This window comes from Sphaeramia orbicularis, chromosome 18, assembly GCF_902148855.1.
Source record: "Sphaeramia orbicularis chromosome 18, fSphaOr1.1, whole genome shotgun sequence".
NCBI classification, from domain to species: Eukaryota; Metazoa; Chordata; class Actinopteri; order Kurtiformes; family Apogonidae; genus Sphaeramia; species Sphaeramia orbicularis.
Genome location: NC_043974.1, coordinates 8,836,628 through 8,864,512, shown reverse-complemented (window position 1 = coordinate 8,864,512; position 27,885 = coordinate 8,836,628). Strand labels below are relative to the sequence as shown.

Here is a 27,885-nt window from a genome sequence, read left to right as displayed (position 1 = left end):
AAAGAAGCATGTATTTAAAATGCAATAACAGAAAGTGATATACTGTGTGAAAACTATTAAATAAAAACATTTTTAAGGCAGCTAATCTGATGTTTTCTCACATTTTATTATACTGTAAAAGTTATTACTCACTTCATGGAGATAATATGCACAAAAAAACTTTTTGTTTAAGAAAACTGTTTATTACAGTCTAATAACAACTAGCAATTTATTTCCTCTCAAACATGTTACTGCAGATCAGGTTTATCAAGAACAGCACAGTTATAGTAATTGTATGAATTGCAGTGTTTGGGATGGTGCATAAGTGTTCAATATGTTGGCTGATATGGAACTAAAACAACAAAACCCATGAATATAAAAGAGAACAGATGGAAAATAGATGTCCACTGTAGTGACCAGTATGCATGAAAGGGTTAATTATACGACAAATATGAAACGAGGTTCAGTCGTTATTTTACAGTATTTTACAATATTTAGGGTTAAATCCGTGTTGTGTGTACATGTCCGATATTTAAGATGTCTCAGGTAATGACACACCTGAGCGCATCCTGTAAAGACAACGCACCTGCTGTCTGACCTTTGACCCTTCCTCTTGTCCATCTCTCAGCCTCTGTTTACCTCGCGTTGTATTTGCATAGCTGGACCGGAGTGTGCGCTCGCGCTTGTCGCTCGCTCGCTCGCTCGCGCACACGCCCCCGCATTCACCTGTCTGTCTCGCGCTCCTCAGATCTCACACACAGTCGCTTTGCGCCCGGCTGAGGCGAGTTCTGTGAACAACAAACGGCTTTTTCAGGGCATATCGGCATTTAAACGTATTGAAACGTGTTAAAAAATGTTCGCGTTTTCTTTTTGACAGTAGTTAAACGATGGCAGACGAAGTTGCGATGGAAACGCTGATGGGAATTGTCGTCTAGAGAAGCTCAATAGAGATACAATGAGGTAAGTTAAGAGTTTTACTTATGACCTGTAGCTACACGCAAACCACAAACTTTCTGAGATCTTTCATTAATTGAAGAATCCTGTTTACTGCCCTCCACATTGACAAACTTACAATAAATTACATTTAGTCATATAATGTTTCGAACACAAGGTGAATAACTACGATAATAGGATGTAAATTGTAGGCAGTGACCAGTAAATTGGTTCAAAAAGGTCACTTTTTTTTTAGAAATATCCGACCAAATTGGGGTTTTTGTCTGTGCATTAATGTTTTGACATCTTAGTTAAATGCTAGCTGCTTATTCAAGTGTACAGACGCTTAAACATGCAGCCATCCGTTACACTGCAGATAAAAGAATAGATCTTAAAGATAGCTTTATTGATTTTTCTCATATGGTGGTTAAATAATTTGCCATAGCTAATTTGTCTTTCAGTTCTATCCTCATCGCAAGCTCAACAGGTCAAGACTATTTTAGGTGGAATTATAATACAGGCTAATCAAAATGAGCAGAAATACACCAAACAGGCTAATTAAGAAAATGTTAGATTTCTCAGCTGTAGTTCATTCTAAAAATTCCCAATTTTGACTTTAAATCACATTATGTGGTTTCTAAATTACATGGATGGTGATTTCACTTAAGACACTGACTCATTTAAGTGTGTTTTAGTTAAAAATAGAGATGAAAAACTAATTTATTGAACATAAAGGATTACTAAACTGATCTCAGCTGTTAAATGTACACATTTTGTGTCTGTTTTATATAATTCAAAACTGGCTATCTTGGTGAATCTCTGGTTTTAGACCAGATTATAAAAGATAATCTGAGGCTGTTGAATCAAAGTAAAAATACTACATCACTGAGCTGATTTTAACCAAAGGAGTTTCTTATGGAAACCCCTCCTCTTCTTGCAGGTTACTTCTTAGATTAGTGAACACAGTAGTGGCAATAGAAAAAAAAAAAACAAGGGGGGGGGGGGGAATGAGACGAGTTAGCCTAAACAGCGGTACGAACAATAAATGTACTGTCAATACTGCTCTGTGTCACAGAAGTGTCATGGCCAAAAGAAAAAAAACACACAAGACCTCTTTTGTAAAGATCCCAGATTGTTTTTATGTAATGTGAAATCAATGCCTGCCAACATAAAATAGTCCCAGCAGGTCAATCAAGGTGAACACATAACTCAGATGAATTTCAGCGTAATCCCTGCATGACTTTGCCATTAAACTAGACATGCACCTGTAGGAGACAGATTAAAGAGATATTTTTAATCCCAGAATTAATGATAACATTGGAGCAGATTGAGTGTGGGGTACTGTTAGGGCGTTTGTGATATTTTGCACACTGACAGGGAGGAGAGCGTTTGGATGGAGTCAGATGACAAGGAAGAAGACACAAAAGAGGAAACCAGCAGAGGGGCACATTAAAGTGAGCTGCTGAGTGTAGGTGGTGGCTGGAAAAATGTTTTTAATGTTGCAATGGGTGCGTCGCTGACATGTCATTCCAGTACACAGTGAACATCGTGTGTGTTGATGAGTGTGCAGCAGGACTAACAAGTTTTTTGCATAATGGAGACACAGCTAGAAGAGGTTTGTCATTCAAATGGTATTAAAACCATGTACAGTTATTTGAAACATGATCACATGCAGTCTCTGATCTGTGGAACAAAACTGCACAGCATGTTTAGCTCAGTTTATTCTTTCTTCTATGCTAATGATGCTTATCTTTAAGGCATTTTACATTCATTTGTAAGATTTATCAGCGGTACAGGCTTATACGTATTCTTTACAATATGCATACATATACTTGTGTAAAAAAACGTAAAAGTAGAAGTTCTGATAACTCTTCCTTTCTGCAGTAAGGATAGTTTAAGCTCTGAAAAGTAATAAAAGCTTAAAATGAAAAGGAAGCCTCAGAGGGACATTTACTAACTGAAATATATGTTGTATTAGTTCAATGTGAAGACTGTTGAAAGTGCTATAACTTCAAATAAAAGTAGAAAAGCACTCAGAGAGCGCAGACCTCCGCCAAGCAGATCAGTGTTGTCCCCCCCATCACCACCAAAATTTAATAATTTGTTCCTTGTGCCAGTATCAACATTTCCTCAAAATTTCATGAAAATACGTCCATAACTTTTTGAGTTATCTTGCTAATAGACAAACAGACAGACAGACAAACCCCGATGAAAACATAACCTCTGCCGTTACACTTGGTGGAGGTAATAAATAATAATAAACTGAAAATAATGAACATTAACTTTACTCCAATGCACAAATCAATGTCATCAACAGAATTTGGAACATTTCGATGCCCTTCCCAGTCATCCAGTCTCCCTGTATTTTCTGTTTTGTTACAGCATTTACATCATTTTCAAATTTTTACAGATGTTATATATGATATTCACTGATGGACGCATGAGGGTGATCATCCAGCATTTTATTTATTATCGTTCCATACATGAATCAGCCTAAATGTTGAGAAAGTCAACAATGACGCAATCACTAATCCCCTAAAACTAAACAAAGCAGCCTTTATTGATGCACAGAAATTAGTGTAAATTATTATGACTGATAGTGGTGATGTAGACAACAATGACTGTCAATAACTTGTAGAAATAACCCTTTTATTTTCATCATTCTTCAGTAGTATAACCCAGATCTCTTATTCTTGTGGTTTTCTAATCACTTACCTGTTTGTTTTTTGACAGTGAGAGCTTTCTTCTATCCGTTACAGATCCTCGATTGTCAAAGGAGATTATAATGTGTTTTGAGATTTCTTATCAACAATCATTTGGACCTGAATAGATCTATGTAACCTCAAAGAGAGCCAACATCATTATTATAATTTATTTTCTGCTATAAAACTGAGGAGCTGGACTCACTCTTGAATTAATTTATAATATTGTTTGTAATGTTTTGCCTAAATGACGATGAATGGAGCCTGACAAGGAATAGATAAAGAAGTAAACACTGCCCTGGTGTTTATTTATCGTACTGACAGAGATAGACAGCGTGGAAACACAAAGTGACAAGTGGACGACCTACAAGATCCTGACACATACACGATGCCACATGAGTCACAAGGTTCTCAGGGAAGGAGTGGGACTGGAGAAGACCTGTCACAGGTGGCTGTGATGCCGGATATTGTGGTCATCTCCAGTGAAGAGAAGGGCCAAGTCGCTGAAGGGAATGACCTGGAACTGGATGATTTAAGCCACACAACACAAAATGCTGATCCTAAAATTTTGCAGTCTGTACTCAGTGAATCTCAGGTTTCTGTGGAAGTGGGTGTGGCAAAAACGGCGCAGGTCCCTGAACCTCTTCAAGCCAATTCTTTGTTGAGAGGAACTCCACAAGGTCTGGACGATGGCGTCAACTTATCCACTGAAAGTTTGCAACAAGAGAGCACCATCTCATCTCAACCAAGCAGCTCCAGTGACTCAGACTACTGTAGCTCCAAGTCCAGCCCAGGTTACGCCAACACTAGTTTTAGCACTGACCTTTGTGATGGACATGAACTTGAAGAGAGCTCCTGTGAGAAAAAGAATCCCATCTCTTTTGACAGTTTCCAAGAATCTAGTTTGGATGCTTCAGACTCTAGTAAAAGCTCCAGCTCTTGCCCGATGGATGACAGGGGTGACTCAAACGCTGACATCTCCCCCAGCAGCAGCAAATCTGTACTTCCTGACGTTTCATGCAGTGTCTCCCAACCGAGGGACAGCATAGACATGAGATGGGCAGAGGAGGATGAAGAGGAGGACAGGCAAAGCACTCGGTCCAGGAGGAGCACTGTGGCTGAGGGAGTTTGCTGTTGTTATCACGCCGTTCACAGGGCCTTTTTACGGTGTGTGGAGGAGACGCCGGCGATGCTGACGGGGCTGGTGCTGTCTTGGCCTTCTGTGTGGCAATCATCGTCCTCATCCCCACCACAGGAAGGGTGAGAATGAGACATAGTACACCCAAAACATGAAGAATGTCACTGTTAGCCTTTTTTGTCATAAAACGATTATATTGGTCAGTCTTCACGTTGGCCTGATGGGTTTAGAAATATTTAACCAATGAAACATGTTGAAAACTGCTTGTGACTACATCTCTTAACTTTATTCATTTAATTAGAACATATATTTTCCAGTTTCCTGAAAATTTACTGTTTTGGACATAAGAGGTTTCCGGCCGACAGCGACAATATAGTTTGACAGAATTTAACTGGTTCTAAAACCATAAGATAAGATAAGACTTTGTTTATCCCACCCTGGGAAAATTTCACAGCTAACAGCAGCAAGAAACAACAAGCAAGTGTAGAGAAAAAGACAGGTAGAATAACCACAAATTAGCAAAAAAATGAAATATAAAGAGACAAATGAGAAATTTGGTATTCATATAAATATAGAATTAGGATGAAAGTAAAATATTATTTACATATTTACATTGTGGTTGTGCATGCACATGGTACAAAGGGGGGGTTTACTGAGAGCTGTTAGTAATATGACAGTGTTTTGAGGTAAAATCCCATCCCATGATTTCAGTTGCAGTTTTTCACACCTTTCAGTGTGTGATATTTAAAACCAAACTCTACCAAGTTTCCTCGAGGTTTATGGTGGGCTTAGGCTGTGATGCTATATCTTTTCTTACTATTGTTGCTCCCATTCAGTAAAAAGCCACTGGCATTTTTACATCACTCCTGAACTGGCAGTATTTAAACAGCAGCTAGAAGGAACCCAAAATAGAGATTTACAGTGATGAAGTGAATACTATGGTGCCCGACCTTTTTGCCTGTGACAGCAACGATTTTTCTTTAATCGCCTCAAATTCGTAACTTGCCATAGACTAATTTGTCTCACCACACTGCCATAAGCAACTGGGATACTATAACACTTAAACATCATATATCTCTCACATTGTGTTTTACATCATCTGTATAAAACCAGACTCTGTGCATAATATTCATCTGCTCTTTTTGCTGCTTGAAGTTATTTTATTGTTTATTTCCTCGGTGGAAACAAAACAACATTTTAATAAATCTCTATAGGTTAAATTGAACCAACTGAACACTTACAGTGTTTAAAGCTATCACTATAAACAGACTTAAATACAGTCATTAGCCTGACAAACAACCCATTGTGTGACACACTTTAAAATACAAATAATTATTAGACCAGTGCTTGGGTCATTCAATGTTAATACTGATAGAGTAGGAAAACTGGGAAAGCAGTGACATTTATTTATGCAATGATAGTATGATCCTTCTGAAAAAGCACATCATATGACAAAGTACGATACTGATTGTGAGTTTAGAGATAAAAATGAATTTATTTTTTGGTTCCATGTAGATTTAAAAAAAATTACGTAATCATCACCATAGTAATCATAAACTTTACAACAAACACTATGTAATTATTACATAATCCTTACCATGATTACATAATTATAATGTGTTTTTGTAATTAGTTGAGCAAACTAATAATTTTTGCATAACCAGAGTTGGGGTGGAGCCGCCTAACTTCTACTGGTATCTGCCATCATCAGTAATTTCTTTGCATGTTTAATAACAGGTTTTATATTTGTTTCGAGATGTAGTGGAGTTGTTCAAGAATTAAGTAGTAGAAATGAAAATACTCAAGAACTACTTCAAAACAGTTCTTCAGTATTTAATGTATTCACTTAGTACATGCTTCTCAAGGAAGTAGCACATCAAACCTGTGTTTCCAAAAAGCGATTATGGCATTCATGAGTTTCATTATGTAGCTATGTTCTCTCCTTCACAGATAATAGAGGCACAGTAAAAGCATAAATGGGTCTTCTGTTTTAACTGCAAATGAAAAACGCAGTTATAATGGACAAGACACTGATCAACTCAAATAGGTTGTAGAACAGCTTTTACTTGAATTGTTGGTCTGTTATTGGTACAACTGAGGCAAGGTAGCAGCACTGCTGAAGAAATAACGATCTCAGCTTCTAAACATCAGCTGTTTATGAATGTTTTCATGTTTTTCTTATTATGATTTTAAAATACAACAGTGGAATTAGTTACTCTTCTGTCCTGTCCAGATTGTAGTCATTTTTTTAACATGTCTCTAATAGAATGAAGATTAAATTACTTAATATCAGAAACCGATTAAACACCAGGCCCCGCTGACAGGCTGACCAGTCTGCTAACTGTCGCTTCATCAATGTCTCTTTTTGTTATGTCTGCCCCTACTGTTGTTGTTGTTGTCTGTGTTGTATAATGTTGCTGTCTTTTTCTTGTAATGTTCAGTCAGTGAAGACAAATTTCCCCACGGGGACCAATAAATTAAATCTAATCTAATCTAATTAAATACAAATAATACATCAGATTTTTAAAGCCGTCAGACTTTCATCTATAACAAACAATATTTTAATTATATTTTTTAGTGTGGAATAGATGGGTGGTTTTGGCATGAGTCAATAGTGTTTTCCATGAATATTAACATGAGGTGCTCTTTATTATTATTACTTTTTTTAGTTGGTTATCCATTCAATGGTTTAAAAAAAATAGCAGATTACCTTACTGCTGTCAAATTTATACTTACTTTTTACAAAGACTCAAAACTAAGTTTAGTTTTACAGAAATATTTGTTGGCTAAATGAGGGGTGTATGAGTTTAGAGTGATTAATCTGATGTTTAATAACGAGCATTGATGACTAGTAATCCCATCCATATGCTTAAAGACACATATAAGTGTCGTTCTCTCTATATATGTCTCTTTTGGACATTTAGAGGCTCTGTAGTGAAGATGGTTATCCTGACAAGTTCTGCAGTATTGATTCATCAAGGAAACCCAAGAGTTTCGTCCTGCAAGTCTGTCTAAATTTCTGTGGCTTTCTGAGGTAGATTTAGAAAAACAAAATAAACACTGGAGAGTATGACTGGAAAATACATACAAAACATACAAAAATAAACTCAGTGTATTGCAACTTGAGTATAGGGAGAAATGTGGCTAATGACTATTTCTCAAACAATAAGTATAAATAACCAACTAATTTACTTAAGCTGGCAGCGTGAGCCTTGCTTGGAGGTTTCACTGCTCATTCTCTTTCCAATGGCTTTCACAGACACTTTTAACTCATTTTAACAGGTAGTGGAACCAGGGTGAATAAAGTACATTACAAAGAGCAGTGCATCCTGAATCATTTGTAGTGTTAATGTTGCTCCACATCTTGTGATTTGGATCTTACTCAGAGTGTAACATTTAGGGCGAACTAATCACAGATTTTTCTCCCACACTAAATAATATGATGATATGTTTTCAGTAAACTTCAGTTTACTGAACTGCCATTCCTGCTTCAGTTTGACACAGAAGAACTACAGGAACTCCATGTCGGTGCCCTGGCAGTGGTGTGTGTGGTTTTATGTCTGAGTGCCATCCTGCTTGTCTGCCTGCCCTGGTTGGCCACCATGAGGCGCTGTGGAGGAGCCTTGGCCTTGTTTGTTTGGGGGACATTATACGTCACTGCCATAGTTTTCATCTTCACCGGAGGTCGTGTCACTGCATGGGAACAGGTGAGAAGTTTATAGAATTCAAGTAGAGCTGGACCATATGACCAAAAATGTGATCACGGAGGGTTTTTTTTTCAATATTAGTCAATATTTTTATCACAGTATATGACTTGGTAATGAGTTCACTGACTAAACTTGGGGCAGCATTCTCATATTTTCAGTGAAATTAAATATGTTCTATTTAACACAGGCGAATAAGAAAACATGAACTTTCTTCTTTATAAACAGTACTCTGGGCAATTTTAGTGCAGATTTCTGAATTTACAAAGTGGTCTTGGTTGCAGCATTTTGGTGCAATATTTTTTTTGCTGTGAAACATCCACCTTCCAGTGTCAAACACCAACATAAACACCAGCAGGAACAGAAAGAAGCAGTACATGAAACCAAAACACAGCAGAGTATGCTCAGGTTTTTATTTTCTTGTTTTATTTTACATGATGTCTTTGTCACAGATGTTTACTCCTAGTCTGTTAAACAGTCATCTCAAACCTAAATACGACACTTTATGTATTTCGACTGTCTGATTACCTGTTATATTTATCCATATGAAGAAAAAATGTTCAAAGCTTCTGACTGTTACCAACATAAATTTTATCGCTGTCCTGTTTTGAAGTTGTTTTATCATCCAAGGGGATCAGGGTTTTTTTTTTAGTGTAGCTGAATCAGGTCATGAGCAACTGTTTTACAAACTTAGTATCAACAGACCTTGGCCATTAGCTAATGTTAGGCTTTTCCACTGGAATTACTAACTTCTACAGAAAATAATAGCTAAAAATTTGTTTTGCCTAGAGTCTTAAAGCTAATTTGATTTTCAGTTTGATTTTGATGTTTCTGATAAATTCAAAGATATTTATGGAACTTGTGATTTGTTTTTGAGTGAGGCAGGAGAGATAATATCAGCCACTTAACAGTCTATTGGCTTTTTTGTGCTCTAAAATATCTCTAAAACTGAACTAACCCTTTATTATTATATAAGTTATCTTTAATGGTGTCTTTTGTCTCATTTTTTTTTATCCTTCTCTCTTTCTGCTGTCCATTCTCCTTCTCAGGTGGCATTTTTCCTCTTCCTGTCTTTGAGTGTGTACACAATTTTGCCTCTCTCTTTGGCCTGGGCTCTCATGGTGGGAATTGGGACCAGCGTTTCACACATTATCATCATCAGCATCTACGTCCCTGTCACAAGTCCTGAAACAGCGGACCTTGCTGTGCAGGTAAAAATTTGCAGTCTTTAAATACAGTGTTTTTGTTACATCTCTCATGTGCTATGCTTATGCTAGAGCAAAGTTTTTTGACAGGGAAATGCAAATAACTGTACATCTTTTAGGTTCAATGGGAAATATATGCAAAGTCATGCAAATGAGCTGTGCAGTTTTTGCATGGATCAAAAAATAGCGTCTGAATTGAATCCATGTCACGTGTTTACAGTTTCTCAGGAATAAGTGCAAATTACATGTAGCATTTTTTATTTTTTCAACTTCACAACCTGCTCAACCAAAAGAGCTGTTTGTCTTCTAGGAATTAGAATATGTTTATTTTAACTGAAGTATGGATATTTATCTATTTCTCTCCTCTCCTCTCTCTCAGCTGGTAGCAAATGGTGTATTATTCATATGTGTGAACTGCGTTGGGATTTTCCACCTGTGGATGACGGAGCATGACCTCAGGAAGTCCAATCAGAAGAGAGAAAAGTTCAGCGCAATACGCTCCCAGAAGGAAATAAGAAAATACCAGCAGGTTAAACACTGACTTCATTTAAATCAATATGCTTTCTTTCACTGAACATGAAGATAAGATAATAATCGATAATGACTATAGATTAACCACTTCCGCATTTCACAGTGAATGCTCTAAACATACACTCTGTGTGACTAAGACAAAAGACGTCACATGTAACATTAAATAATAACGTTAACGTAACAAAGGGAATATGTCATCATTAACAAGCAACCAACTCAAACATCCTATTGCAATAATAAATAAAATAAATAAATTAAGTTTTTATCTGAATTTGAACATAATAGGAAAACATTAGTTACATGTTAAGAAATATATAAAACTTATGAATTTTTATTTTTGGATATTATAATCCAAAAATATGACACACTGTGGGTTTAATTTGAATTTTTCATGCTGGACTTTTTTCTTGAAAGAACCTTAATAATTCTTCCACATCTGATTTCTTGGTATGAAAATGTTAACCAAAAGTAATATGAGCCTGTTTATAGAAAAGTAAAGATCAGTTCCTGTAAAACTGGAACTTCAAGAAAATAAAACAGTCCTGTTTCTGAGTAATTAGTCTTATTTTTTGCTTACAATAAAAATAATCTTGTCATTGAGAAAAGTCTTTAAGTCTTGGTTTTTTTTTGTTTTTAAAAGGATACCAGAATAACCAATAGAAAACTAAAACTATGATGTGTATAATTTCCCAGCAGATACAAGAGTGTTCTCAATTGTAGAATATTAAATCTCTCTTAAATAACCGTGTTTTTGTAGTACTTGCTTGAATTTTCTCATTAGGTCCAATACAGTACTTAACTGGTTAGACATTTAGTCCCATTTTAAGCCAAGGAAATTTTGTTTACCCCATTGGCATATTTTTGCTTAATATAAGACAGTTTGGTTGTATTTCAGAATATTTGGCTTCATTCTAATTGGGCATTTTTTGCAGTGAATCTAAAATGAAAATCGTTATGTTTAATTGCTCGTATTAAAGGGCACTTTATGTGAACGACCTGTGTTTGGTTGCTGTAGAATTTTCTGGCCATTAGGTCAATAGATTAATCATTCACTTGTCTGAAGCCCAGCAGCAACAGAACAGGCAAAGCCAAGTGGGCAGTATCCAGAGCAAGGAGACAAATAGATGAAACGTGATCCACTGAGTAAACATGGCATCGTTTGAAGGAGGCTTTTGACGACTGCCTATTTCTTTTACGGCCTGCGTTAACAGATTATCACCTCCATTGGGCTGAAAAGCCATGTACAAAGTCTCAAAAGTCATCTGCCACTTTTTTCACTCAAGTAACCCCATCCTGTCTGTTTCCACGGCAACAGGAGCGGCTCCTTTTGTCGGTGTTGCCACGCTACATCGCCGTAGAGCTAAAAGCAGAGGTGATAAAGAGGCTGTCCAAACCCAAGAGTGAGAGGGAGGATGGACCCAACTTTCACAACTTCCACAGCCTCTACATACGACAGCACAAAGACGTCAGGTAATGAGCAGTTTTGCCTCATTGTGAGGGGATTAGTTCAGTGTTTCCATAGTAAAACATAACAAATATACCATCATATTGTGTATGCAATGTTAATTCATTTAATGTTTTTATTGCTTTTCTTTTCCTGAAGATTTTGTTATTTTTCTCATGAGTTTTCCTTTTTTTAGGCCTTTATCTCAGTGTATCTGAGTTATAATAATGAATGAATGAATGAATGAATGAATGAATGACTACTGTAACTTCTTTCTTGCAGTCGGCTTAACCCATTATTATTACATTTATTTATTCATTAATGTCTCAGATCCAAGAGAGACCTTGTGAAGACACATATTTTACATCTACAGATTAGAGCAATTGAATTTTACAGGACAGCATTTGAGAAATATTAGAACTGTGAATTTCAGGGATGTAACTAATGATTATTTTCTACTTCAGTTAATCTGTTCATCATTTTCCTAAATAAATCAATTAATTGCTCAGTGTCTCCTAAAGTCTAATATGAGGTCCTCAAATGCCTTGTTTGGTTGAAGATATTCAGTTTACTGTCATAGAGAAGAAATACTTTTATAGACATTCAAGGCCATCCATAACCTCGCCCCTCCATATCTGTCTGACCTCCTTCATGTTGCCACTCCCTCAGATCTTCCTCCTCCATCCACCTCACTGTTCCCTCTGCCTGTCTCACTACCATGAATGCTCTGCTCCCCATCTCTGGAACTCCTTGCCACCAGAGCTCAGAAATACTTCTACACTCCCTCTTTTCAAATCCAAACTCCAAACCCATTTGTTCAGGACCACTTTCTCTTTGTGAACACAATTGCATTGTCCAGTTTTTTTACCTGCCTTTTATTTTTACTCTGTTTTATTGCTTGTTTTATACTCTCCTGTTTTACTTTGCTGTGTCCTTGAGTGCCAAGCGCCTATAAATAAAATGTATTATTATTATTAGTAGTATTAGTGTTATTATTATTATTATTATTATTATTATTATTATTATTATTATTAATAATAATAATAATAATAATAATAATAATAATAATAATAATAAAAGAAATAAAAGAACATGCACATTTATGACTCTGAAATTAGAGAATTTTGACTGTTGGTCTTTAAAAATTACTGTGATCTGTCAGAATATTTGTAGATTAATTTAACAATTCACAACTAACTGACTCATTGTTACCTCCACCAAGGAGGTTATGTTTTTGCTGGCATTTGTTTTTGTCTGTCTGTCTGTCTGTCTGTCCGTGTGCAAAATAACTCAAAAAGTAATGGACGGATTTGGATGAAAATTTCAGGAAATGTTGATACTGGCACAAGGAAAAAATTATTAAATTTTGGTGGTGATCTGGGGGGGGGGGGACACTGATCTGCCTTGGCGGAGGTCTGTGCTCTCTGAGTGCTTTTCTAGTTGCATCTGGAGTGTCTTTATATACTCAGTTGCGCTGAGGAAGTGTGTCTTATTTTTGGCTTAACCTTCATCTCCTCTTTACTTTACATTGGATATTTCTATTCTATACACACTCTTTTGCAAGATTCAATGCTAAATACTTGTGTTTGTCTATGTGCTTTTGTGTAGCATCCTTTATGCTGACATTGTAGGCTTCACAAAGCTGGCAAGTACCTGCTCACCAGAGGAATTGGTTGTTGTGCTCAACAAGCTCTTTGGCAGATTTGATGACATCGCCAAGGTATAACTACAGCACATCTGAGACCAACTCTGGCTGTACAAGAGTCATGTTTATAGACTAAATATCTTTGTCTGACCCTCTGTTTGTTTGTATTTGTAGAAGAATGGGTGCCTTCGCATTAAAATTTTGGGTGACTGCTACTACTGCGTGTCTGGTCTGCCTGACCCGATCCCCTCACACGCCAAGAACTGTGTGCAGATGGGACTGGACATGTGCACTGCCATCAGGTCAGTCTATCTGAATGTTTATCTATGTCTGAAGATTTCTGCTCCACATTACCTGACTCATGTCCTCTCATGAAGCCAAGACTAATAGAGGGGTTTTTGAACAAATAGTGTCCTTAGGCATTTCATTTTTCAGATACACATTAACTGTATAAATTCAGGGAGGAAATTGATAATGTTATATAATGGAAAAGTAATATATTCCAAGCTCTCGTTTGTGCACTCAAAAAATTTCCGCCTTCACTGGAATGAAAGCTGTATGAAAATCTTAATTTGCATCTGATTTTCTCCATATAACTTCCTCATTGTTCTATTGGCATTTTTACTTCACCTCTCTTTTTAAGCTGCTGTTACATGGTTAATTTTAACAAGTACAAGGTTATGTAATGTGGAAGCATCATAAAATGGAAATGATTCATTCATGCTGGATTTGTACTATTAAAATAATGTAAAAGCGCTTAGTTGGTGTTCTGTTCTATGCAGTCTTAAATAGCTTTAAAACAGCTTTAACATGTGTTGTAGGACTTGATCCCTGACTTTGTATAGCAAAACGTTAAATTCTTTATGATCACTAATATTGTAGGAATTAGTAGAAGTTTACTAATATATCACCAGTATACTAGTATAGACAGACTCAGATTGACAGATGTGTATTACAAAAATGCTATACATGCACACAATTTTAACCCTCAAGGACCTCAACAGCTGCTGGAGAGCAAAAGCATCTACTGATCTAAAATATGTAATAATTGTTGAACCACTAATCTGATCAATACATTGAAATAATTCAGGTAAAATGCAGTTTCTCATCTTTTCACATGAATCAGATATGATCCATTTGGATGTTCAGAGGCTCTATTGTGAACATGGAAACACCGTCATCTTGACAAATGACAGTGGTTGTAGACACTTGTTTTTATGTTCAGTTAATGATATATTTTGTTGAAAAACTCTTTTTTTGTTCAGCTTTCTCTATTTGGATATAATAACCTTTGAATTAATACTGAGCTTTATGAACATACACATGATCAGAATATGTAATACCTGATTTTCACTGAAAAGGATGAAATAACAAATACTGATAAATAACTTAGGAAAGGTTTGATGTGGTGAAAAATTTGTGTGGAAGTCACCTCAACAATACTGCAGTTACCTTTGTTTTACTTTCAGTAACACATTTGCTTAATTTCCTGTGTTTGAAAGTTGTGCATCTTCCCAGAAAAACAAGACAACAAGACATGACCAAAATGTACTTATTACACTATAAAGCATTTCTGAATTGTCAATTCTCTTCCCTCTTTGTAGTAAATTGCGAGAGGCAACCGGGGTAGAGATCAGTATGCGGGTTGGCGTTCACACTGGCAATGTGCTCTCTGGTGTCATCGGTTTGCAGAAATGGCAGTACGATGTGTGGTCACATGATGTCACATTAGCCAATCACATGGAGTCTGGAGGCCTGCCTGGGTGAGGGTCCATTTTCTTGTTGAGGCCTTTCTTCTACTTGGTCTAAAACTGTGGAGGATTGTGTCGGTGTCTGAATTGGCTTATTATAATCTGGTTTAGACCAGATCCAAATGTAAAATGTCATGAGATACCTTTTGTTGTGATTTGGTGCTGTATAAATAAAATTTGATTGAGTGATTGATTGATTGAATTATTATTAATGCAGACGAGTCCACATCACAGAGGAGACCCTGCAGCACTTGAATGGGGCGTACCAAGTGGAGGATGGGAACGGAGGGAGTCGAGACCCTCTTCTTCAAGGAAGGAAAACCTACCTGGTGATTGATCCTCACCAACCAGAGACTGTTTCTAGGAGACAAAGATTGGTATGACCATTTATTATAATATATATTTTTGATGTCTTAATTCTTTCTATTTCATTCAACTGTAATCACAACATATTAGATGTAGATATTGTCCTCTTTAAACCCACTACTTCAATGTGAGGAGCCATTGTACTGCACCTTTTTTTTTTAACCATGCATTTATTGAGATTTTCTTCTATTAACCAAGAGAACAAGTTACAGACAAACAACATGGCACATAGAGTATATATGTATATGAAAATACAAAAAAGAAACAATTAATAATATTACAGGGGAGAAAACAACACACACAATCAAATAAATACGAAAATAAATCAATTTGTGTCACACATCCAACCATCAACAGATATATTATTATTCTCAACAAAATTGTACAAAATGGTCCAAAATTCCTGAATACTTGTCAAGTCTGTTCTTTGTTCGCACATGGACCCCTTTACCTTTACCATTTGGCTCATAATATGTTATAAGGATCTGAATAGGACATTTCGTTGCCAAAATCTCACTGCTGTGTTTTTTTTTGTGCAATGACAATAAAGGAAGTCTAAGTCTAATACTTTTTCCATGACTACAGGCAGGCTTGGGTTGAAGCATTTTACTACTTTCAGTTGCCAGTGAATTACAAGTATGTGAATGTATATCATATATGCACTTATTTAAAAAAAATACTTCCTTTTTTCGTTTCAGCCCAACACACTTGCGTCAGGTGAGACTAGGCAGCGGGCGTCGGTGCGGATGTCTCAGTATCTCCAGTCCTGGCACACAATCCACCCCTTTGCAGATCTAAGCAACCCCAATGCCAAGACCCCCAAGAAGCCAGTCATCCCCAAAAATGTTGCAATGAACCAGTCACAGCAGTCTTCAGTCAGTACTTTGTGCTCCCTTCCTTCTATTGCTATAAAAGTTTATTATATGAATATACAGTACAAGTACACATGCAAAAAATGTCCTAATTCATTTTGTTTATCTTTTATATGCATACACATTGTTGCCAGGAACACATTACAAAGTCATAGAGCAAATATTACACATCATTTGAATGCCTTTGAATGACCTGTATAATATTATAGTCTTGGTATTTTGTGTTTGTTTCTTATTTGCGTTAGGAACGACTTCCTGATCAGAATAGCTCTGGCTGGTGAGATAAACATTTTGAAATTTGCAATATGAATAATTAAAGTCTCATTTTGTGTGGGCTAAGAAAAGCTTAATGTGTTTGTGTTTTTTTCCAGTTTGGTTGTGGATAATGGTGTCAGAGGATCTTTAGACACAATGGACACTGCAGGGTAAGTACTGTAATCTTTAAATTTCTTGTGTTATTTTCTGTATTTTTTGTAATTTAGCTTTATTTATATGCTGCTTTTGCCTCATCTGACACATGATGAACATTAGTTATCAGGATTAGTGACAAAGATAGCAATATTATGTTACTTAAGTTCTGAAGTATTTGTTGAAAAAATTTATATCTATTAATACAAGAAAAATGCTTTCTTAACTGCGTCACTTTTGTCAAACACCAGTCACAGTTTCATCCTTTATCTTTTTTAGGAGGAGAAAAAAGAAGCTCAACTGTTTAACTTTGCTGTTCAATGACATAAGTTTGGAGAGAAAGGTAGTTTCAACCTTTAATTGCTTTAATTTGAGACTATTAAAAATGGTTCTACTCAAACATAGCAAAAAATGAATAAATATGCCTTTGTCAAGTCAAGCAAAGAATTAGATAAAGTAAAGTTGAATTTATACATAAATAATTTAGCACTAGTGTTATATCTAGCATGTTTATGTTCTCTGTGTATTTGATGAAGATGATGTGTTTTTATGTTTTCTGAGTAATATTTACCTTGTCTGTTGTGTGTTGTTTGTCAGTTCCGCTTCTCAGAGGTAAAGGGTTTACACCACTCAGTGAGCTGCATAGCTCTGATCTTCGTAACTCTTTTCACAGTCCAGATGCTTGTCTCTAAGAGGTGAGTAACATTTCAGTCACATTCACACAGTACGCCCACATTTCCGAGCTGGTTATGTCCATATTCTGCTCATTTCAAAACACACTGAGGAAAAGCTCCTATGATTCATCTTAACCCTTCCAGGAACTTTGAAATGGCTGTGTCTTATGGTGTGACCTTCCCAGTGTTGATCCTGCTTCTGTCCATCGCTTTCACTGGATACTTGGAGGTAAACACAGGACACTAAAGAGAATTTTACAAATTTCAAATTCTGGCTGCAAAGAAAACATAAATACAGGGTTTATCTTGTGACTTAAGGGCAAATTCTGCATCGTTCCTACAATTTGAATTAATTTTCTTAACCTGGCATTAACATATTTATGCTGTTTTCCTAATTTATGTGCAGCTGTTTCATTTCAGCTTAGTGTGAGCATTTATTGAATTTATGGTCACAGTGGCTTCTTTACACCACAGATGAAAGATGCAAGAAGTGAACATAATATTGCTTGAATGGATGATCTTTCTTTATGATGTAAAGGCTTCCCATTAAATGCTCATCCATCTAAAACCAGTTACTGACAAATATCAACCCCAGATCATTCCAAAATATTTGCATATTGTTCAGGTCCATAAAAAACACTTTCATGTCTTAAAAAGTAGAAATAACAATTATTACTAAATAGTCCAGTTTTCACTTGTACAAAACAACAAAATGGGAGAAAAAAGGGAGAAAGAAGCCGACAGGGAAAAGCAGTGGCAGCAGGTGGAAATGCCACCCGCCCACTCAAGGCATCCTGTTACTTTTTCAGGATTACACTGTTAGCCTCACACTCTATAGAGTTTCTATTATTTTCAGTATTTTCAAAGTTTTCAGCATTTTCATAGTGCTTGTTTTGATTCGTATATCCTAAAAGGTTGTAACTGTTATCTTTATAACTGGAAATTATTTACTTTTTCGACAATAACTGTTATGTTTTAATCCAATTTTAATCACTGCTGTTTGAATAAGAAACGTTAACATGATTATGTGAACCTCAGCTGTTATTATTTTTTCCTTCCTGTTGACAGAAGTGGCAGTCTAAGATGCCCCTGAGTGTCCAGTGGATTTCAGGGCTATCCCGTGGCGTCTCCACCAGGGCGGCACTGCGGGTGTTTGTGGTCACTCTCTGCGTCCTCATTACCCTGCTTATGGCCATCCTCAACTTTGTAAGTTCCTTTTTTTGGCTTCCCAGTTACAGGATTTTGCAATACTTTTGGCAATCTCCTCGTGTTTCCTGTCATTCAGGAATAAATTGTCCTTCCATTCATCCATATTTTCTTCTTGTTTCTTTTTTCTTTGTTTGCAATGTTGCTGTTCCTTCCAGTTCTTCCTCCCAGGAAACAACTGCACCTCAATCGTCAACAGAACAGAACTGGAGGGTCTCAAACTCTACACTGTGCCTGTAAGTACCTTCAAAGGAGCACTTCATGTTGTTTGTTGCATATCATAGTTTGTAATCTTTAAAATGTTGACCTTAGAGAATCAGGCCAGTTTTCAGCTTTTTGTGTATTTTCCAGTAAATCCCAGAGGGCTGAGAAACCCTATAAAGCAGTGGTTTTCAATCTTTTTCTCTCGGGTCCTTCTTTGGAGGACGAAAAATTCCCAGGCCCCCCTGAACTCCAACAATATTGTAAAAGTGGTGCAATTATAACTTTTATTGAAAGAACCATCAATATTGTAACAATACTTTTTGCTTTTCCTTGAATAATTTATAGTGCAAATTAAAAATAACTTGGATTTTTGATTGAACAATACAAATAAACTCAACAAGACTGCTCCCTGAAACAATATTTTTCCAAATGAAAATAGGAAATTTGCAATTATCATACAACTATGATAATAATTTTTTGCAATTTTTAGAACAACAAAACAAATTTTCATAACAAAGATGAACATTTTAACAATATCAGTGGCTGCAATGAGCCTTTTTATATTGTACGTCTCAGAACATTAAAGTGCAAACTGTGCAAAAACAGAACCATTGCACATTTTTCTTTTCCAGTCCAATCCTTGTCCATTCTCCAAACCTAAACTCTTTTTCTAGTCTAGTGACAGATCACCATGGCAGTAGATTGGTTTGTTGCACATCCCTAAAATGAGTCCAGGGTGCTCTAGTGCTAAAACCATAGTTCTACTTGCTACATGTTCTAACCTGAAGAAAAAAAACACCCAGGAGAGAGCCCATGCCCCCCAGCCAGCCTTCATGCCCCCCCTGGGGTGGCCCGCCCCACCCCACAGTTTGAGAGACACTGCTATAAAGGAACACATCATCCTTGAGTTGATCAAAAATATTCACATTTTGACATATGTGCTTATCACTGGACAGGAAGGGGATGATAAAGTCTAATTTGAAGCTGTCAAACAAATGGAGTGGAGTAAAAAGTAAACTATTCACTTCTGAGATATAGTGGAGTAGAAACATTAAGATGCGTTAAATGGAAATGCTAAAGTGAAGTGCCATAAATTTGCACTTTAAGTTCTTAGTACAAGCTTCAAATGTCAGTGCTTATAATAACCTACTTACTATAATGACCTTGTTTCTCTCTCCTCAAACATGCAGTACTACCTGTATTGTTGCCTGCTCGCCATGCTTGGAGTGATTGTGTTCGTCAGGACTTGCATGTCAGTGAAAATACTGCTGCTCACCCTTGCTGTGGTGGTTTACCTGGCCCTTTTCCTTCACGTTTATGCCCCGAGGTCCTTCTGCCTTGTTACCCTAGTTTACAACAACACAACGTGAGTGACAGCCATCAGTATTTAGAGTTGAATAAACTCTGTATTTCCTTGTTTGGGAACACAAAAATAACATTATTCATCTAGAAGTTTGAGTGCTTCATAGTAAAAGCATTAGTCACAAAATAGGATAACACAGGATAGTAATAAACAAAAGAGCAACAAAATATTGTGTTAGGTTTTGTTAATTTTTTTGCACAGTGTCTATAACACTTGAATGAGTTTACTACAGTCAGAACATGGTGCTGAGCAGACATTTAGAGTAAAAACGTCCTCCATTAATGTTAAAAATACAAGTAACTCACATCACTCTACTCAGTTTACAACACTGCTACTACTTTGACATAAATCAAAAAAGACTTAAATGGCAGCAGTTAAAACAGAGTTGTGGCACATCTGGCTGCTTTGGTCTGAACTGGCAGGTTTCAGAATGGTGTAGATGAAGCTTTGAACGTAGCCACTTATTTTTACTTATTTTTTGTCGTCAATCTTTTTGAGTTAAAAATATCTAACATTTTTCATGGTTATATTGAGTTAAAATATTTTCTATACAAACAAGAAGTAGGAAGGTGTATAGGCATGAATATATAAATACACTGCAAAGTGAAACGACCCTGTTTCTAGTCATTTTTTATATCTCAGCAGAGGAGCATGATTGTTTTCATAATTTTAAGAGTGAAATTAATTTCACAACTTCTCAGTGTGAGTCTGACATAACAGCTTGCTTAATGTTTTTCTTCTTTTATGACCCATCATTTTATTCTAATTACAAAAAAAAAAAAAAAAAAAAAAACTCGCCAGGTAAAGATATCATAATTACAGATTCGAGTGGCATCATGGCAGATATTTTTTGCTAAAGATTAGACAGTTTTATTACATTGGGAAATATTTGGCTTCTTAAGCATAAAACACCTTATTCACTTTTTGAATAAGTTTCAATGTGTTAAGGACCATTTATATGAATGAGATACATTCAAGTGTGTGTTCATGAATATCTAGTGTTAAAGCTTCTGACCTGTTAAAGTCCATGTCCCCATGTTCACTTTCCACTTGTCCACATTCATTCACCATTATCTTTAATCATCACACTGTCTGTGTTGCTTAGCCAAGGTGTAAGATTACCTGGCTTTGTGTGGTACTCCAAGTCCAGATTGTGAATCTTTGCCTGGAGTTTCAGTTAACCATCATTTATTCAAGACTGAACTATAGATAGAGGGATGTCCTGGGGGTATTGACCTTTTTACTGTAAGATACAGGACACTTTTGTCTGGGAAATTATGTAATGAATTAAATAAATGTTAAACTAAGGGCTTCAAAAGAAGGATTCATCATACCTAAATGTGTTTTTCCACAGGCCTGGCGTCCTGAAAGACCCTCAGATCATGTCGGGGGTTTGGCTGGTCATCTTTTATATCATATGCCTCATCCTTGCCAGACAGGTAGGTAAAAATGTCATATGAAGTGTACATCTGCTTAGATATACATGTGCACCTGATAGTTTGTGTTACTTTTTCTCAGCTGAATCTGTATTTCTTCATCTGCGTTAACTGTCTCCTGCTGTCAGGACGAGCTCAGCTGTCGTGTAGATTTCCTGTTGGACCACTGTTTCCATTTGGAGAGGGAGGAGATGGAGACCATGGAGAACGTTAATAAGCTCCTTCTGCAGAATGTTCTGCCACTCCATGTCGCCTCATTCTTCATGGGCAAAAATGTTCAGAACCAGGTAGAGAAAAATACATCCCATTAGATTCTACTTTACATACTTACCGCCCATTCACATCCATTCAAGTGACTTGGATGAATAGACAATATTCTGCAGTTTTTAATGCAGTTTCTTTGTTAATTAAATACATTTTGCATTCACATAATTTACTTGGCAAACACAGTTACTGCCTGCTATTTTGGAATTAAACATTCAACTTATCAAAACTTGACCAATACTAATGTGATGTGATGTTATTTATGTTTAGTCAAAAACTCTATGACCTCTTGAGCAGCAGAAAAACCATGCAAGTAAGCCTAAGTCAAAGTTTTACGGACCCTGGGAGAAACTAAATTAAAACAAAAAACAGCATGCTATGAGAAAGAAAGAGGTGAAAAAAGAAGAAAAATAATGTTTTAAAAATGAAAAAGGTGATAATTGCAACATTAACACTGTTGAGCTCTTTTGAAGTGAACAAATTTATAGTGTTCATTTTATAATGGGTTGAAACACAAAGTTTACAATTTGCAGCCAAAAACTAAAAATGCTGATGAGTGTACGATGAAAACACATTCATAACACATTCATACAAGTTAATTTAAAAAAACAGGAACCAACTATTAAGATGAAAAAGAAATGAACTAGAAGCACTCAGAGAGCGCAGACCTCCGCCAAGGCTGATCAGTGGCCCCCCCTGTGGGCCCCCCCACGCCAAGGAGGTTATGTTTTTGCCAGGGTTTGTTTGTCTGTTTGTTTGTTTGTCTGTCCATTAGTGTGCAACATAACTCAAAAAGTTACAGACAGATTTTGATGAAATTTTCTGGTCTGCGGCCCCCCGTGGGCCCCCCCACCCCCGATCACCACCAAAATTTAATCATTTCTTCCTTATCCCATTTCCAACAAACCCTGAAAATTTCATCAAAATCTGTCCATAACTTTTTGAGTTATGTTGCACACTAACGGACAGACAAACAAACAAACAGACAAACAAACAAACCCTGGCAAAAACATAACCTCCTTGGCGGAGGTAATCAAGCTATGACACATGAGTTAATGTTAATAAAGTAAAACAAATTAAACTGTGCCTAAACTGCAAGTTCAAATAAACAGACAGACTTTGTTTGTCCTTTATCCTTGGTAAAGATCCAGGTAATAAACAACACCAGATTCTCAATACATAATAAAACTAGAAGCACTCGGAGAGCGCAGACCTCCGCCAAGGCTGATCAGTGGCCCCCCCCGTGGGCCCCCCCACCCCCGATCACCACCAAAATTTAATCATTTCTTCCTTATCCCATTTCCAACAAACCCTGAAAATTTCATCCAAATCTGTCCATAACTTTTTGAGTTATGTTGCACACTAACGGACAGACAAACAAACAAACAAACAAACAGACAAACAAACAAACCCTGGCAAAAACATAACCTCCTTGGCGGAGGTAATAAGTAATGAATTTAGTACATGTAATGGTAAAAATAAGTAATGAAGCATAGGTAGTAAAACAGTCCATAAAACATCATTGCACACTGTAAAATACTACATGAGTGTTTTGTCACCCCACTGTTGGTGTTGTTGGAATAAATAATGTTTTCGTTTAACACTTGTATTTCAGGACCTGTACAGTCAGTCATATGACTGCGTGTGTGTGATGTTTGCATCTGTGCCTCAGTTCAAAGAGTTTTACAGTGAAAGCAGCGCCAACAACGATGGCTTGGAGTGTTTGCGCTTCCTCAATGAAATCATAGCAGACTTTGATGAGGTATGAGAGGATCATAATTTCACCATCAGCACCTCCTGTGGGAAATCTGTTTTTTAATTATACTGTGTTGTATTTCTCTCTGTGCTATGCAGCTTCTCTCTAAGCCCAAATTCTCTTCAGTGGAGAAGATTAAAACCATCGGCAGCACGTACATGGCTGCCGTAGGGCTGACGCACTCTGCTCCAGGAGACGAAAGAAAGGTTTGTTTCCTCTAACTTTGTTCTCACATTCACAAAGGTTAAACTATTTTTATCCCAGTCTTACTTGATCATCGGTGCAGTCAAACAGGTACTCTGAGCTACATTAACGTGAACTCTGGTTCCCCCTACAGAAATGTGAGATGTCCTACAGTCATGTGCGCTCCATGATGGAGTTTGCAATCGCTCTGATGAATAAACTGGAACTTATCAACAAACATTCCTTTAACAGCTTTAAACTCAGGATAGGTGAGTCCTCTCTGCACAAGTCAAAGTCAAAGTCAGCTTTACTGTCAGTTTTGCCATATGTACATTGCATACAGAAAACTAAAATTGCAAAACTCTGAAATCTGTCCATCTACAGGTGAAAAACTGATTCAGATCCTTTACTTTAGCACAATTTAAAAACAAGTGCAAAAAACTGTACTTATGTAAAAGTACTGTTGTGATCTTTTTAACTGATATTATGACTGATTATTATTGTATGATTTAAGTGTGAGTAGAGAAGCATCAGTGTTTTTACACAATGTCAGTGTTGTTTCTGCTGTGAGTGTAAGTGGAAGTTGTTTGAACGACTTTACGTCCAGTTTTACACACACGGAAACCAGATAAACCCGAGGACTCGTCACATGATTTATGGAAGATGAATGAAGAAAAAACTAATTCTGATACACTAATCTGTTTATTTAATCTTTGTTTCTAATGACATGTGTACATTTATTTATTCTGTTGTTCTTCCTGTTTGTATACTGCCTCTCAGCCAGGTTGCTATTGGAAATGAGAATCAGTTCTCAACTAACTTACCTGATTAAATAAAGGTTAAATAAATAAAAATAAATAATTCAAATGAAAGTATATGTTGTTTGAATTCTCTGGCAGATGAATGTGGAGTTAAAAGTAAAATATTTCTATTTGTATCGGTATCTGTGTCTGTATTTCTACTGTATTCAGCACTTTAAACCAAACCTTCTTTCTCAAATGTCACAAAGCAAACAAGAAAATGAACACACAATGATCTAAAACTTTGTAAATATTTTCCTCTTTTCATTACCTGCAGGAATAAACCACGGCCCAGTGATCGCAGGTGTAATCGGAGCTCATAAACCCCAGTATGATATCTGGGGGAACTCTGTGAATGTGGCCAGCAGGATGGACAGCACAGGAGTACTAGACAAGATACAGGTCAAAAAAAAGAGCAAAGGCCCTAATGCTGAGAAACATTTACTTTACTTTGTGTATCTATTAAAACAAAGGTCAACTACTTTAGCGCTACAAAAAAGGAATTTCAACAATGTCACAGGACATGTTTTTGGGTTTTAAAAAAGAAAAATAGACACATCTGCAACTTCTGAAGCAGTACATAAACATTAACCTTAATAGAATAATGGGTTGTGTGTGTGTATACATATATATATATATATACTGAACAAAAATATAAACGCACCACTTTTGTTTTTGCTCCCATTTTTCATGAGCTGAACTCAAAGATCTAAAACTTTTTCTGTGTACACACAAGGTTTATTTCTCTCAAATATTGTTCACAAATCTGTCTAAATTTGTGTTAGTGAACACTTCTTCTTTGCTGAGATAATCTATCCACCTCACAGGTGTGGCATATCACGATGCTGATTAGACAGCATGATTTTTGCACAGGTGTGCCTTAGGCTGGCCACAATAAAAGGCCACTCCAAAATGTGCAGTTTTATCACACAGCACAATACCACAGATGTCACAAGTTTTGAGGGAATATGCAATTGGCATGCTGACTTCAGGAATCTCCACCAGAGCTTTTGCCTGTGAATTGAATGTTCATTTCTCTACCATAAGCCATCTCCAAAGCTGTTTCAGAGAATTCATGAAGAAGACTGTGCAAGGAAAATGGTGGTCACATCAAATACTGACTGGTTTTCTGACCCCCCTGGACCACCCAATACAGTAAAAGTGCACATTTTAGAGTGGCCTTTTATTGTGGCCAGCCTAAGTCACACCTGTGCAATAATCCTGCTGTCTAATCAGCATCTTGATATGCCACACCTGTGAGGTGGATGGATTATCTCAGCAAAGGACAAAGGAGAAGTGCTCACTAACACAGATTTAGACAAATTTATGAACAATATTTGAGAGGAATAGGCCTTTTGTGTACATAGAAAAAGTTTTAGATCTTTGAGTTCAGCTCATGAAAAATGGGAGCAAAAACAAAAGTGGTGCGTTTATATTTTTGTTCAGTGTGTGTGTGTATATATATATATATATATATATATATATATATATATATATATATATATATATATATATATATATATATATATATATATATATACATGCATGTGTGTGTGTGTGTGTATGTATGTATATATATATATATATGTGTGTGTGTATATATATATATATATATATATATATATATATATATATACATATGTGTGTGTATATGTGTGTATGTATATATATATATATATATATATATATATATATATATATATATATATATATATATATATATATATATATGTGTGTGTGTGTGTGTGTAGATATATATATATATATATAATATATGTATATATGTGTGTGTATATGTATATGTATGTATATATATATATATATATATATATATATATATATATATATATAACTTATTGTTTATTTTGATTTTTTTTTTAATTTTAAACAACCCATATATCTTTGTATTTACATTACAATTTCAGATACATTTTCATTCTTTCTAACAAATATAAAGCTGTCAGCAAGTGTCTTAATGTCAAAAGAAACAGTTTCCTTATAAAACAGTAAATCGAGGAGCAAAAAAAACCCCCACATATGAACATCATTAAGTATTGTACGTAACAAATGGTATTGAAGGGAAAGAAAAAAAAATAAAAATATGTAAATTAAGAGTGTGTGTGTGCGGTGCCTGTATGCACATGTATGCCTGTAGATAAGTTGGTGGGATGCCTGTATCATTATCATAGTGGGAAAGGGGCAGTATACTAGTAGGGTGATCGATAATTTGACAAAGAAAATCTCACAGTGTCTGTAATTCTGCTCCCAGGTGACAGAGGAGACAGCTCAGATGGTCGAGAGCGTCGGCTTCAGCGTCACACTCAGAGGAGTTATCAACGTCAAGGGAAAAGGAGAACTCACCACCTACTTTGTTAACACAGACCAGTCTTCTCCCCCGTTTTGACCTCCTCATTCAATAACTTATTACTCAAACCCGAGCCTAAACTGAAGCCACAAGTGGTCGTTATGTATTTTGTGAACTGCTACATTTAACCAGACACTATGTGACTCATTCAGACGAACACAATCAACAGCGGTGACTTGAAATCCCTCCTGGTTGTTTTCACAGGCCTGTGTTCACCACAAACATCTGCACTGACTGAGTGCTGGAGTGGTGATGTAGTAGTCACTCACATGACCCTACGGACTGCCTTTGTCTTTCAGATGAGACACTAAATAAATCCTGAACAGTCAACTCCAGACCTGAAACTTGAAGCTGCAAATGAAAACAGACTTTTCTACTTTTCTTTTCATGGACCATTCAATAGAAAATCATGTTTGTTTGTTGCTATTTTAGTACTGTGCCTGTTTATCATCTAAACATATCTGAGTGTTTTCATGTTTTATGTGGAATAATATAAACTGTAAATATAAGATGGTGTTAAAATTTAAACACATTTTTGCTACACTTATCTGGATCACATGCACTGCCTGATCATAAACCATTGTTCTATGACTAATTTATTGAGTGTTGAGAGGTACTGAAGATGAGTTGCTTTATGAAAATCAAGCCTCATCTTTGTTGTTTTGTCTGTTAAGTAGCTTTTACTTCTTTAGCTCAGCTTAACCTTTTGAGGTTACATATTTTGCACTACTAGACAGTTTTGTGAAACTGAATGTTTTTTTTTCTTTGGGTTCAATCCCCAGCATATGGTATCAATAAATAAATATGAGACCATAGAATTTATGTGTACTGGTCACATTTTAATCATGTTTGGGCTGAACGTAGTCATAAACACATGTAACATACAATAGAGCTGTAAGTAGAACTATTTTTATTTTAAGGAGCCAAGAGCATTTTTTTTTTTTTTTTTTTTTTTT

The 27,885-nt window shown here is 36.2% G+C and overlaps 1 protein-coding gene across 1 annotated transcript; it reads left to right on the top strand.

Moving 5' to 3' along the window:
* The first annotated feature begins 744 nt into the window (after positions 1-744).
* Positions 745-27,741, top strand: LOC115438873 (adenylate cyclase type 4). Its single transcript, XM_030162743.1, is given in 27 exon segments — positions 745-939; positions 3,646-4,825; positions 4,828-4,874; positions 8,247-8,459; positions 9,506-9,667; positions 10,041-10,190; positions 11,508-11,662; positions 13,245-13,356; positions 13,456-13,583; positions 14,886-15,044; positions 15,250-15,409; positions 16,097-16,273; positions 16,516-16,547; positions 16,642-16,695; positions 16,958-17,021; positions 17,276-17,373; positions 17,497-17,581; positions 18,421-18,558; positions 18,717-18,794; positions 19,953-20,128; positions 21,480-21,564; positions 21,690-21,848; positions 23,441-23,587; positions 23,680-23,787; positions 23,919-24,033; positions 24,842-24,966; positions 26,834-27,741. Coding segments are annotated over 26 exon segments (3,885 nt in total). The 5' UTR covers positions 745-939; positions 3,646-4,002; the 3' UTR covers positions 26,969-27,741.
* The last annotated feature ends 144 nt before the right edge of the window (positions 27,742-27,885 follow it).